This window comes from Patiria miniata, unplaced genomic scaffold (genome assembly GCF_015706575.1).
Source record: "Patiria miniata isolate m_02_andy unplaced genomic scaffold, ASM1570657v1 HiC_scaffold_14, whole genome shotgun sequence".
NCBI classification, from domain to species: Eukaryota; Metazoa; Echinodermata; class Asteroidea; order Valvatida; family Asterinidae; genus Patiria; species Patiria miniata.
In genome coordinates this window covers 13,853,118-13,867,893 of record NW_024037052.1, presented here as the reverse complement: position 1 = coordinate 13,867,893, position 14,776 = coordinate 13,853,118, and the positions used below count along the sequence as shown (strand labels likewise).

General features: G+C 42.1%; 1 protein-coding gene across 1 annotated transcript; it reads right to left on the bottom strand.

Moving 5' to 3' along the window:
• Nucleotides 1-448: 448 nt before the first annotated feature.
• LOC119721776 (leucine-rich repeat and transmembrane domain-containing protein 2-like) lies at nt 449-9,173 on the bottom strand. Its single transcript, XM_038191734.1, has 4 exons — nt 8,831-9,173; nt 5,569-5,640; nt 3,568-3,627; nt 449-521 (listed from the first exon to the last, which is right to left on the bottom strand). The coding sequence occupies exons 1-4, from the start codon at nt 9,040-9,042 to the stop codon at nt 449-451; spliced, it is 417 nt and encodes a 138-aa protein (XP_038047662.1). The 5' UTR covers nt 9,043-9,173.
• Between the last annotated feature and the right edge of the window lie 5,603 nt (nt 9,174-14,776).

Here is a 14,776-nt window from a genome sequence, read left to right as displayed (position 1 = left end):
GAACTAGGAAAACGACTGTACTTCAGTTTTCAGAATTAAAACCTTGGGTGCTAATACAGCTTAGTGAAGTACATGTTTAATAATTAAATTTCAGAAATAGACCGTGAGGAGGATCGCACTCGTACTGGACGTGTTGTTCTAGAACTTCTCAACGGCAAGAAAAATAATCGGCAATACAGAAAACTAACATTTCATATGTAGCTGAGAGCAACTTCGGACGCACGGTTCCACTGGTTACCAATTATAGCCGTGGGCATCATAATATAAAACAGGGGACCATGACGTTTTGACAATCTTTTGACTAGAGGTGTTTGCACGTTGTTATTAGTGCGAAGGCGTACAAGTTACGTCACGGATCATCAACTTGTTACTTAAAGGTTCTCATCCGAATTCCCCCAAGCTGGATGTAGCCCGTGTATAATCATTCGGCTGTCACCCCAAAGAGTACTTACACTGATGCCAGCTTCACACCGTTCTTCACTATTGGCTTGATGTCTTGAAGTTGATTCCCGTGTGCAGTACTGCCAAAAATACGAAACGAACATTTTGATGTCTTGCATTTGTATTTGTACTTTAAGTTTATAAAACGATTACCCTACAAGGTGAACATTCAGATAATTCCCTCCCCCATCTGACATTTTTTTTTGGGGGGGGGGGGGTGGGGATCCGCGGAATTTGAATAGAACGCAGCAGCTCTCTACGTGAACAATCATTAAACGATTTGACACAGATGGCAATCCGTTCGATTCAGACGTCGTCAAGTCAATAAAAAGTCATGTACGTCACCAGTTAATCTTTCAAAAGTAATTGTGTACAATGATATCATCAAAGTCTACGCGTTTGACATAAAAAAGTCATGTCACTAACTACACCTTCCGAAATAAAGTATCCATCGGGGAAGGAGGATGTGGGGGGGGGGGGACAGGACGGGTAGCGCCACCACCGTTGGGACGTATCTCATTCCGTCGTGGACAGAAGGGCGCACACATCGTGGGCAAGGAAACTCAATGTATTGCACACAACGATGTCTGCAGTGTATGCACATACAGAGCTCGCTCGCTATTACAGCGCGTTATGATTGCTCAACCGCCGCAGTCGATCGACCACGCAGAGAGTCGATCTTCAATAGTGTGGAGTGCATTGGCCCAAAGCATTGAATTCGTGGTCTGCGAGAGTATGTAAACAGCGACAATCGTGGACAAAGGACAAAAGGGTTAGGGCACAAACAATACCTGCACGATCGACCGAACGTCCCGTATTGGGATAGATATTATCTGTCTTATCATGCTTCTCTAAATTACTTGAAAAGATAACGATTCATTCACTTTTTCATCTAAATTTGACATCTTGTACAATGGTCAATATGGGTTTAGAAGCAATCACTCTACTGACATGGCGACAATGGATATGGTTCATAAGATCACTAAAGGTTTTGAGAATAACTGCATATCTGTTGGTATTTTTTTAAAAGATTTATCAAAGGCGTTTGACACTATTAATCACAATATTCTGTTGCATAAGCTCAATTTTTATGGAATATGAGGTATTCTCCTTTGGACTGGTTTTGTAGTTATCTTTCTAACAGGAATTGCTCTTCTGCTTTGAAAACTATCACATGTAGAGCTCCACAAGGATCTCTGCCTTTGTTATTTTCGTTGTACATAAACGATATTTGCAATGCTTCGACGGTCCTTTCTTTTATCCTCTTTGCCGACGACACCAATATATTTTACTCAAGTAATAACAAAAATGTAGATATACTATTGTAAATGTTCTCAATGTTGAATTAAAGAAAGTATCGGTTTATAGCTTCAGGCTAACAGATTGTCACTTAACTTGAAAAAAATGTACATTTATGGCTTTTCGAAGTAGTAAAAAGAAGTTAAATATATCTAATTGCCTACAGTACAGCCTGAGCTCGGCAGTTTCCAGGACTTTAAGGCCACACTAGATCAATGGCTAGTGTACCACACCAGCATATACGATGGGGACAGCGGGAGGTCAGAGAGGTCACATACTTCTCGTTCTGCTGGGACCCGTATTTCCAGCTCCATATCGATAGCCAGAGCAATGGAGCATTAGAAGACTGGTGAACTATTGGCCCGAACTAAAGCACTTCGAGAGAAAGGAAAGTTGGAGGAGGAGAGGCTCCAGTTTGAAGCCAGGAGGAGAGAAGAAGAGCTGCGACTCAAGCAGAAAGAGGAAGAGCTGGAGCTCAGGACCTAGTTGCAGGTCTCAAGTGCAAAAGCAGCAAGTTTTGAATAACAAAAAAAATCGTACGTTACGTGACGCGCAAAGCACGCGAGCGCATAATGCGCGACCGGCGTGCAATCTTCAAAATGCGCGCGCAGTACGCTCTGAATAGCCAGTCGGAGATGGATTATGGCAGCCTCGTTTTTCGCTAAAAACACCCTGTATCTGCGGTTGTAAAGGGACGAAAGGGGTACGTACCTTTAATACAAATCTTTGCTAAATAACGCAACGTCCAAACCTTATGTTTGAAAGCAATGATTCTTCAAAAACAAAACTTTCAACAATTTAAAGATGGCGTTGGCGCGTAAAACGCGAATACGTTACGCGCACAAAATGTGTGTGTGAAAGACATTAGCGCGTGATTCAGCCCGTGACACGCGAGTACTTCATTTGTGTGCGCTATACTTTCTGGTTCTAACTGACGTTACACTTCCGTACTCCATAAACCATTTCGCGATCGCTGATGGGGTCCCTAGGAAAGCCTAGGGAGAAAATAAAGAAAAAGTTAAACCGCCTCTACAAAATACCCAAGACGTTAGTGTGAGCAGGCGCGTGGTCTGATTATTGTATCGCACTAATAATTGCGGACGCATGTAGCCTACGGTCTGCTGTTGATCACTAGCGTCTTGGGCCAAGACTACCGCGAAGCGGGTGAAAGGCGGCGAAGAGCCGCCTCCCTCAGCCTGCGTCGCAGGCAAGGCAAAGCCCCGTAACCTATTACTACACCTCATAAATATTCATGATCAAATTGGAGCACGTCATTGGCCGATTCGCGTTTGGGAAGTAAAAATGATACGCGCTTAGGTGACGTCATCCCGGGTAATATCCAACTCGCTGCCGTGTGTGGTATCTAGTTTTTCTGGCAGCCAAAATGCCCTCTGTAACCCTCCTCGTAGACATGTAGTCTATGGCATGTAATCTTTACAGAACCAGTCTGTTGTTGCTATCCTGGTTACTACTGCAGTAAAGACACATTAAAGAGTGTTGGCACCCGACTACTGTGACGAAGAACTTGAATTGTGCTGAATAAAGATGCAAAATCTACGAAGGTCGTTATCGACAAGGCAGTAGTGAGGATAATAAAAAAGGCAGTGAGGCTACTAAATATTTATGAGGTGCAGTAAAACAAATACAGCATGGTTTATTTCTTGAAAATAGTTGGAATTACTTTTCCCTCGGTGTAGGTCAGCTTGACTACCTCCCTCCGCTTCGCGTCGGGAGGTAGTCAAGCTGACCTACACCTCGAGACCAGTAATTCCCACTACTTCCCTTCAAACCATGCTGTACTTGTATAATCCAATATTTTGAACTTACAAGATCATGACGGACTCCGGCAATTCAAACGGTGTTTCGATCAAGTTGTTGGTTACATTTCTGAAGGGTGAAATAGGCTGGATTATTAGAACACTAACTTCGATATATGTAAACGATATTTACACGAGAAGATGTCCCATAGCGAGAAATATAGGTACAATTATTTAAGCTGACAATATCAATATCAAAACCAGGGAAAAGGAAAATTACAACTCCGACATTAAGAAGAAGCAACGTTTTAATTATTGTGATTCATATTGAAACGATTAAGCCCATCTGCAATATCAATGATTAGACGAGCAGATGGGTTAAGGCTGACGGTAGCATTGGCAACTGCAATGGACGCGCGTCGCATACTAACAAGAAAGGACTTTCGTTTTCCTTTAAAGACACTCAAGAGCCCATCCAATAAAAATAATAAGAAGAATGGTTGTTGGAACTTGCTGCTTCCTGCCGCGAGAGGGCGCTACACTGCACTTGCTGCGCTTTAGCTTTACTCAATGCTAAAGGCCGCTGTTTCGCGCGCTTTACCGCTTGTCATCTGTGCAAGTTTGCCATTTTACTTGCAACAAACTAATCCGATTTTCTCTCCTTTTGGGGGGCAATCATAACACAACTGGGTAAGTCCCTTTTTCCTCGTTATTTGGAGATAAGGGCTATAAATTGCATTGTGGTCTCCCGAGACAGATTCATGAAACTCGTGCTTGTAGGGTCATACCTTTATTAATTGAAACCGATAAATATGGCATTCATATTTGTTGTTCACTTGATTTAAGGTCTTCTTTGCTAAGGTGGCTAACCAATCATAATGATGGACTGGCCTTGGGTTTATAATCTAAAATTAGCATCAGAATCTGCCCTTCGGTTGGAACTTTATATCTGTTCAGTAAATTTATAAATTCTGTACAAACAAAGGAATGAGGATTAAGGACAATAGGGGGTGCTCGATTGCCGGTGTTTACAAAGATGCGTGTGATCTGATACACGGTACCCTGTGGAGACATGTGCATAACGGGGAACAAAAGATTGTATACGTCTCCACAGGGCAATTTCTATAGATGAATACGTATCTACAAGGTTATCACGAAATAGATATATGCATTTTACTCAAAAACTAGGAATTTCCAAGGTGTGTCGGTCCGTCGCAGACTGAAGTATTTTATGTAAGGGATATTAAGTCCGAATTTCAGCCCAGGAAATTAATTCTGGTTAAAATAGGAGCATATTGAAACTACACTTGCAAAATCTAAAATTTTAGTAAACGAGAACGAAGAAATGACTCCACAGGGATACAAATTCCAGCATGTGTGCGTTTGTTTATGGTGTAAATCGAGGGCACGCATGTGCAACATCATCGACGAAAACGTGTACAGAACCAATGCGAGTTGTTGCAAGAAACATAAACAAAAAAAAGGGACGCAGAACAAAAGAAAATCTTCGATACACACCATAAACAAACATGCGTTGAACAATTGGAGACTATGGGGTCCCCTATTAACGGAAGGTCCCCAAATTGGCGATCGTAAACAAAACATATGGGAGGTATCCCTAAAAAGTACAAACAAAAGAGGGACAATAGGGGGGCCCCGATTGCAGGTAAATACACACTTGGTTGGGTGTGCCTGTACGTGCCTACGTTCAAGCGGGCGGACACTTCTGGGGTAGGTGCATTGTTGTCTCATTGTCCCTATTTCTAAAGATTTAACTTGCGGGGTACCTCATTTTCTAAAGATTTCACTTGCGGGGTACCTCGAACAAAGGACAGGTACCCCACTAGTGGTCCATGGTTGGCACTTGAATGTATACATGCGTTTGCTTATGGTGTTAATCGAGGACACACACGTGCAACGTCATCAATGAATTGAGGACAGGAACCAAATCGAGGACTCCTCGGTTAAAAAAACGTGTACAAAACCAATGAGAGCTGTTGCGAAAAACAGTACAATATAATATTATATGGATAAAAAGGAAACACGACAACACGACCATAAGACAACTCACATTCTGACCAGGGATCTCAATTCCAGCAAACCATCGTAAGGTATCTCCCGCAAGAAATTCTCTCCGAGTAAACTGTTAAAAATGTAAAATAAAAGAAGAAAAAAATGATCAAAGAAAAATTAAACGTATTTGCGAGCTATACTTTTTCGAAAGGAGGGTTGGTTACACTATCAGCATTTTCATTATCCACAAGAGGTCCATGCTTTCAGGCAATTTATCGTCAAGAACGCAGACCTAGAACTAAATGTTCAAGGGGCAAATCTGCCAGCTAAATGTTTCGAATGTGTTCAGGCGCGTTTCTAGGGGGGGGGGGGGGTTGGCTAGTGGGGGCTTTAGCCCCTGACAATTTTTGTCTAGCCCCCCCCCCCCAAAAAAAAAATGGCAGTCGCCAATTTTAGACGCTGACGTCCTATTCGAATTATATCTCTCCCCCCCCCCCCCCCCGGCACACACCTATTGATTTTCCGAGGCCTAAGTGTCCGGAGAAAAAAACAGGCCTTCATTTCAGCACGCCCCTGCAAAACTGTCTGGATCCACCCCTTGTAGCCCCCCCCCCAAAAAAAAAATATAGGCTCTAGAACCGCGCTTGCTAACTTTCCTTTTTTATTCATAGTTCTCATAACCTTAAAAGGGAGACGAGATTCATCGATTTAAAAACAGCCTTTTTCATTTCCTCTGCTGGTTTTATTCCTTTAATTAATAGTTACCTCACCCTTAGGAATTCTTAATCTTTCGGAATGACAGTTTTTTTGTGACTCCTGCATGAAAGCTCGACATGTAACTTAAAGATATAAGTCGTTCGTACGACATGTAAGTCATACGTACGACATATAAGTCGTACTTAAAGAGTTACAATTCATAAGTCGTACGTACGAGATGTAAGTCGTTGTGATTACGAGTTATAAGCCGTACGTACGAGTTATAAGTCGTACCTACGAGTTATAAGGCGTAAGTACGAGTTATGATTCCCAAGGCGTTCTTTCAAGATAGAAGTCGTACGTACGAGTTAGTTTAAGGGAGATGTCCCTAATACGGCCTCGTAGAAACGTCTGGTACAAACTGGAAATGAAGCACCGTGTTGCCCTAGTTGGATTCGAACCCTTTAAAGCCTCTACTCGCGAAAGAAATCGGAATTTGTAACTCACAAGGACACAGCAGACTGCAGAAATTGTTGAATCGTTAGACTGGCTTCTCAAATCAGTAAATAAACTTGCTGAGCAGTAAATTAACGGGGTCCGCTCATAAGTCCGACGCCTCATAAGTCCGAAATTTCGGACTTATGAGGCGTCGGACTTATGAGGCGTGGGACTTATGATACAGCCCCAAATTAACTAAAAATATGGAAAAACACTCACGCCATCCAAGGTGTTTGCGACATACATCAAATTAAAGCTTATATCATCATCTTTCATTTTCTGTTAATTATATGGGAGTAATCTGATTACTTTTGGGAGAAATTTGCCTTTCAAACTGTTCAATCCTAAAATTAGTGTTGAAGCCTGTCAACATTTAAAAATAATAGGGGTACGCTCTATTGTAAAAATGCAAGGGCCCAATTTCATCTAATGTCACAGAAATACATCCTCGCAGTACCGTTCACGAATGCACAAACACAAGTTCTTTTTTTTTAAATCCTCAATTTCAAGGCCTACAAAATGCTCCAATTGTAGAGAATTTGAGGACATGCAAATCTTGATTTGGCCGACGTAAGCCTTTTTTAAAGGGAATATACATCATTTGTCTTTGCTGCAATTTTCAGAAATAAATGGATTTGGAGGATTAGTATGCTATAGAAAATGTTGTTAAACTGTCATGTTTCACGTTTTGGGACCGAAGAAGCTGGAAAATCTAAGAAAACCAACCATGTTCTGGTAGTCTGCTTCACTGACTCCACTTAAAATGAGATGTTGCAATTTATAGACTGAGGGGGATTGTTAGGTCAGAGAATCAGTCTAGCAGGCTTGTACCCCTTCACAGATGTGTAATTAATTGCAAAGAAAATGCGGGATAACTAAATATGAAAAAATAGGAGCACTTTTTGATAAAAAGCCAGTTTTCTCCAACGATGGTCGGCCGACCAGCGTTGGAAAAATACAAGTTTTCTTGAAAATGTCAGCTCACCAGGAGCCAAGATTTTACAGGATACTTTAGACTGTCATTCCCTAACAATCCAGTAAGGTATTTCGCTATAATTTGATCATTTCGATTTTTGATGTTTGCAAATGTTGTATCTTCCCTTTAAGTGGGCATATTTTGTTGGCGTTTTCACGAAGGGACAAATTGGGCCACGGGGTTTTGAAAAGTGGTTTTGAGAAAAAAAAACTGATTTTAAGTTGGTCACTTTTTGAAATATAGATTTTGCCTATTTTTGGAGCACATGCCGACTAACTTGTGATACAGATAGTAAGCTGAGATCGTAAACTTCAAATAATATATGTACCAATAGAGTATAATAGAACAATTAATTGCGAAGTAGTTAAAGGGGCACTAGGTCCTGAAATCCCCAAAAATGTGAAGTTTTGGATTATTTACTTATCCTATTTCAAACATCTGGTTGAAAGGAAACCAACCTAATTTACTGTTCCCGAGAAAAGACGAACCAAAACCCAATTGTTTACATCGGACACGACGGGGTACGAATACGTTTTTCATGTCGTTTTAATGTACGATATACACTTTGTGTGTGTCTATTAATACGTACGTATACAGCACCGAGCTCACGAACAGCGGTGACCAATCACCAATGCACAAAATATGGTTTCATACACGTCCGCAAAAGGCGAACACATTACTGATGAAATCACAACAAGCACCAAAACAGCTCGACTATCTGGGGTCGCAAAAGCGGACCCCGAAAGTCGTTCTCGCACGCATAATACAGTAATAACACAAAAACGCCAACTTTTTAAAGGATAGTTGTTTGGATGTTTATATCCTAGTTTAAAATGTTCTTTCTGATTAACATTATTTTGTTGAAAGCGCCGTTTTTGTCCGTATTTTGGGCACAGACGAACATTATTACCAGTCTCATTTTGGGGGGTGTCAGAGCAGGGGGGGGGGGTGCATTATTTTTAAGGAATTTCTATGAACTTTTTTTTCGACAGAGCTGGGGGGGGGGGCGGTGTGACCCCTACCCTCCCCCTTGGATCCGCGTCTAATATTCGGCATTTGCACGTTGCAAATTGCGACTCTGTACCCCCTCCCCCCCCCCCCCCCCCCCGGAGCCACTGGGCCCTAGCTCCCCATTCATGGAATTACTTACAGTGCTTTCGTCCCATTTGGGATACCTCTGGGTAGTTCCGTAAGACCTCTCCCCGTGCAGTCGAGTAGGGGTCTCTTCCATTCGCACACATCAAGAGCTTTCCCCGTTTGATTCACCGCAATGGCCGTGTTCAGCATCGCAAGAAGCTGAAACATGACCACGAGATCCATGGCTGCATCACTTGGACTCGTTATTCTCTTGCCAAGCGACATGGTATATTTATAACAGGCTTTCTATAGCTACATCCAACTTTACCGGTATTGCTTTTCCGAGGCAGTTTTCACCAGTGTCGGCTTGCTTATAAGCAAGGTGAGTTATATACCCAAGCCTAGGGTGCTGTCACAAAGAATCGCACTGGTTGAGTGTGAAGGGTATTCCCTATGAATCATGTACCAGTATTGCTCAATCATGGTCACTCGACCATAGACATTAGACCTAGTCTATGTATTAGACATTCGCCGTGGTCTATTTCGCGTGAACAGATTTTTCTGATTCATTAGGCAAGACCCCGCCTCTTGACCTCCGAGATTTTGACCAATCAGCGGGCGCATTCTATATCGAGTCTTCGATCATTCACTCGTTGCGCGTCACGTAGATTAAAAAAAAGGTCGGGCGCTCTGTATCATGCTACGGGATATGGGGCCATTTGTTGTTGTATAGGTTTTCTCGGTCAATTTCGGCAAATGAGCAGCCAATTTAATTTTCGTGCGTTCGAATTGAAGCTATTTTGCCTCTCCAGTTGTTACTGCGTTTCAAATTCAGAATTCGGCGATTCAATTTCGTTTTGAGGCATTCAAATTCCCTTAGCACTGTGTTCAATTTAGCATATCGTCATTCTTTTTCGTGACACACAATCATCATTCAAGTTAGCAAAGCTGGTTCGACTGGAGATTTTACTGATTCAATTTCGTAAAGAGGCAATCAATTTCGCTTTATAAAGAGAATTCAAATAAGTACGACTAAAGAAATACGAATAAACAGATAAACTGTACTAGGCAACTGTTTCGTATCTTCACTTTAATTCAGGCAAACCTTGTTTTCTTTATTTATGCTTCCAGTAGACTTTACATGGGGCCAATGAGGTTTTGTCTTCTTCTTTGTTTTCTTCTTCATTCTTTTTTTTGGGGGGGAGGATCTTTATTGGTTAACTGACCAAGACCTAATTTTGTATTGTGTTTGAATGGGGTGTTTCTTTATGTTTTTCCTGGTTTTTTATTGTTTATGTTGTTTCTTCCTCAACCATCAATCTGTTTGCGTGCCTGACATCTTGGCATATATGTTTGGGTATGGTTGTACCACTGCATGCACTTCACTTGGGTGATGACATCAACGCTCTGGAAGGCTGCTTGTTGAAGGAGATCGCACCTCCACTGCTGCATGTTCATTCCTGCTTGCTGGGCAGCCTGTCTGTCTCCGACACGTTGTTGCCACTCAGGTAACCCAAGGATGCGTTTAACTGCAGCCTTGAATGCAGAGTGTGCCATCTCCGTGCTGTTCAGGAATGGGGAGTAGGGAGGGAGGCGCTTCAGCTGGATCATTGGGTTGGCACCTTCAGGGAGTTGGGCTCGCACATGAGGCCTCTCATTGTCGTATATGAGGTAAATGGGTTCGTCGTCTGGGAAAACTGCATCACACTCTTGAATTGTGTCCGCAAGAAACTCCTCGAATCTCTCTCGCGTCACAGAATAGCGTAGTGGTTAAATTGGCTGCTCATTTGCCAAAATTGACCGAGAAAACCTATATTACAAAACACTACATTCGAATTGACCAATCAACAATTAAGTCCTGATTTGGGAATGAAATGACGTCACGATCTAGTAAAGTCGACTCCGATTGGCTGGCGCGCGGCTTGCATAAATTTGCATGTCAGGAGATGTCAGTCGTTCTCCTGGATTTGGTTCCGTGGATATCGGGTGATACTCAGACTACCATAGACCTAGACTATGTAATATAGCACGGTGAATGCCATGGTCTATGATATTTGAGCAGATTCGCTGATCAATTAGGCAAGACCCAGCCTCTTGACCTCCTAGATTTTGACCAATCAGCGGGCGCTTTCTATATCGGGTCTTCGGTCATTCACCGTTGCGCGTCGCAGAAAATAGATAAAATAATGTGTACCGCGCTCTGTATCATGTACGCGATATCGCGCCCGGCTGTTGTTGTATTACAAAACACTACATTCGAATTGACCAATCAAACCATTTAGTCCTGATTTAGGAATGAAATGACGTCACGATTGTAAAGTCGACTCCGATTGGCTGGCGCGCGGCTTGCATATAATGTTTATGTTTAGACATATCAGAGGTACAGGAGTCTTCCTCCGTGGATAACGGGTGATACTCAGACTACCATAGACCTACAACCTCTATTTAGCTTGCAACTCTTTCAAAAGAAAACGATGTATGAAAAAGCACGGCTATTAAAGACTACGGAGATAATTTTTCACATTCCAACGAAATGATGAAAAATAACAAAGTTTTTTTCCTATAACATTACCATAACAGAAAGCAAACTTTCTAAAAAGTGCTGACACAGCATTTTTGGAAATGGCGTAAACTCCACTATTTTTGTTGGGCACAGTTTTTTTTGATAGATTTTTGTTTTGTCTGATGTGGTAGGTCCTATAGTTGCCTGACATCCTATTAATTTTTTATGCCATTCAGAGCTTTAAATTTCAGACCTTTGTGGAAATTCCGACAACAATAAATGCAGTATATTGTACACCTTTTGAACTTTGATCTTGATCTGACCTTGACCTAGGCCGCCAAAACCGGGCAACCCCCTCTAGAATGACTTCTTGGGTACAGTAAGTGTACCAAATTTAGTGCTTGAATCCGGCGTGTTTCGATCTTCCCCTAAATAAGCTCTAAGCCACCGGACTATACATGAGTCTTGCTCCGTGGATAACGGGTGATACTCAGACTACCATAGACCTACAACCTCCATTTAACTTGCAACTCTTTCAAAAGAAAACGATGAATAAAAAAGCACGGCTATTAAAGACTACGGAGATAAAACACCATTTTGCGACTTATTTTCTCTTAGACAGGGTGTGTTTGTATGCCCACAAAAACACACGTCTATAATCTTTCTCCAATATTCGTGCCAATGCCAAGCCAAATCCCAGTATGAATTGCTTCATCCAGGTCTGTTCACTGAGATGTAAAGTGCGGATTCTTTTGGGGATTCCCTGGCAAGTTCTAAGGAGCCATCCTTTTGTCCCTAGTTTTTTTTAAGCGTAGGTGCTGGATTGAAAATGTGGTGAAACGTCTGATACAAACTGCAACTTAAATCAACTTGGGCCCCTAGTTGGATTTGAATCCACTATCTAAGCCTCTACTTGGGAAAGGAATCGGAATTGTCGACCCACAAGGGAACAGCAGACCACACAAAAAAGAGTTGAATTGACAGGCAGGCCCATAAGTAAATAAACAGTAAATAAACGACCATATAGACTGCATTAATAACAAATATGAGGAATAATACAACACATAATTTTATACACCTAGACACCCACTTTTGGCAACACCCCCAAGGTACAAAACTTTCCTTCTATCAACTCTTCCATCAAACCTTCATTTCTTCAAACATTGCTTTAACCCATGAGTCTTCAACCCATAAACAGTTTTCAATACTGAACTGTGTTCAACTGTAATAAAGGAAGCGTATATATTGTACCATGGGACCAAAATCTCATTTCCTTTATAAATTTAACTGCAAGTCTATAACTATAGTCGGCTATTTAGCTAAAATCACTATAATTGATGCCAAAAAATTATTCGAAAATTCCATCGGTTACGTACTCTTCATGAAGTGACTTATCACTAGCGAAAGGCATGAAAAACTAGAAGAGCAAACTAAGTCTCTGCACATTTGCAATGGCCACATTAATTAATTCATTATCTAGTTCAATAAAATCTACAAATGATACAAAGTTTGTAAAAATTGCTCCAGTTCTTACAAGTCAGTGAGCAAGGAAATGATAAATCAGTGTGAAACGTGCCAATGATTACACGCAACGCACAACAACTGATTGTAATACTGATCACCGGCGGTCGCGAAAGTCCTTTAACGAAAGTCCATCACCGATCGCAATGTCCATCACCGATCGCGAAAGACCATCACTGATTAAATGCCTCTTTGGCGTTCTTGTTCCACCAACGGAGGCATTTAATCGGTGATACTTTGCAATTGGTGATGGACTTTGCAATCGAGTGACGGTCTTTCGCGATCGGTGATCAAAGTTGCGATCACTGGTCGTTGATCAGCGATCACGAAAGTCCATCACCGATTGCAAAGTGGATCACCGGTCGTGCAAGTCCATCACCAATGGCAAAAGTCCATCACCGATCGCGAAAGTCCTTCGCCGATTGCAAAGTCCATCACCACTCGTGAATAAGCATCGCAAGTAAAAGTTGATCACCGGTAGCAAAAGTCCATCACCGATCGTGAATATGCATCACCGATTGCAAAAGTGCATCACCGATTCGATGATCACATTAAATGCCTCTTTGGCGTTCCATATGACCACGGCCATCGCGCGCGGTGAATCAAACGCGGGAAGCCTGCAGGGTGTACGAATGCTAGGGACCCATAGTCATCTGCATGGAAAAAGGTCTTACGGAACTGCCCAGCGATATCCCTATGTAACGGAGGCAAGCGCACTCGCATTGAGTTTTCGGGGGGGGGGGAGATGGGCCATGGGGCAGGGGAGAGATTGTTTTCATAATTTTCTGTATTTAAAATATCGGCAAAAGGAATGGTTTGGAAAAATGAAAATCCATTTTTTTGTTTTCATGTCGCTTGGCAACAGAAGAAGCAGTCCAAATAATGCAATGGGTCTTGTGGTAATGTCTCAGCTTCTTGGGATGTTGACCACGACCGTTGCGGTAAATCCAACAGGAAAGCTTGCGATGTGTGCGATATGCAAGCGACCCGCAGTCATCTGCACGGGCAGAGGTCTTACGGATCTTTCAGAGGTATCCAAAATGACATTAAATCACTGTAAGTTATTGCAGTGATATGGGGGGGGGGGGGTGTGTTGAGGTCGAATTGTTCTCAGTCTCCTGTATTTTGGACGCAAGCGGAAATGTTTGGGAAAAATGAAAATCCGGTGTTTTTTCGGACTCGTTCTTCTTTCGCCAAGTGGCAAGGTTTCAAACTGTCTTCCTTGCTTCATCCAACTGCTACATCCAACCGTATTTCTTTCCAGTAACATTTTTACCATTGTCTGATTGCTCGCTTTTAAGCAAGAAAGTGTTACCCGAGTTATAGTAAAATAGAAGTGTACTTGGCCCCAATGAAGGGTATTCCCTATGAGTCATAGTGCTCCACCGTGGTTCAGCCGACGGCATCTAATAAACTCGTGACTCTTTGGAAAAAAAAACTATGAATGAAAAAGTACGGATAGAACTACGGAGATAAAAGACCATTATTGGGACTTATTTCCTCATGGACAGGGTGTTTTTTTATGCTGAAAGTAAGCCAAATCACATTATGAATTGCTTCAATGAGGTTTGTACACATTATTATGAACGCGGACTCTTTAGGGGAATTCCCTTGCAAGTTAAAAGGAGCCATTCTTTTGTCACCTTTTTCTCTGTGGGTGCGATGTGTGCGATATGCAAGGGACCCGTAGTCATCTGCACGGGCAGAGGTCTTACGGATCTCCCAGAGGTATCCCAAATGACATTAAATCACTGTAAGTAATCGCAGTGATATATTGGGGCAGGGGGTTGAGGTCGAATTTTTCTCAGTCTCCTGTATTTTGAAACCTGGTAAGCGGAAATGTTTGGAAAAATGAAAATCCGGTGTTTTTTCGTATGGTAGCTGACTAATATTATTCGGACTCGTTCTTCTTTCGCCAAGTGGCAAGGTTTCAAACTGTCTTCCTTGCTGCATCCAACCGTATTTCTTTCCAGTAACATTTGTACCATTGTCTGA

Bases quoted from the DNA above. Each gene is read 5' to 3' on its own strand.
- LOC119721776 (XM_038191734.1), bottom strand. From the start codon at position 9,042: ATGTCGCTTGGCAAGAGAATAACGAGTCCAAGTGATGCAGCCATGGAT. The intron at 5,641-8,830 runs GTAAGTAATTCC...CATTTTTAACAG, and splicing joins CCAAATGGGACGAAAGCACT to TTTACTCGGAGAGAATTTCT. The intron at 522-3,567 runs GTAAGTTCAAAA...TATTTTTGGCAG, and splicing joins CCGGAGTCCGTCATGATCTT to TACTGCACACGGGAATCAAC.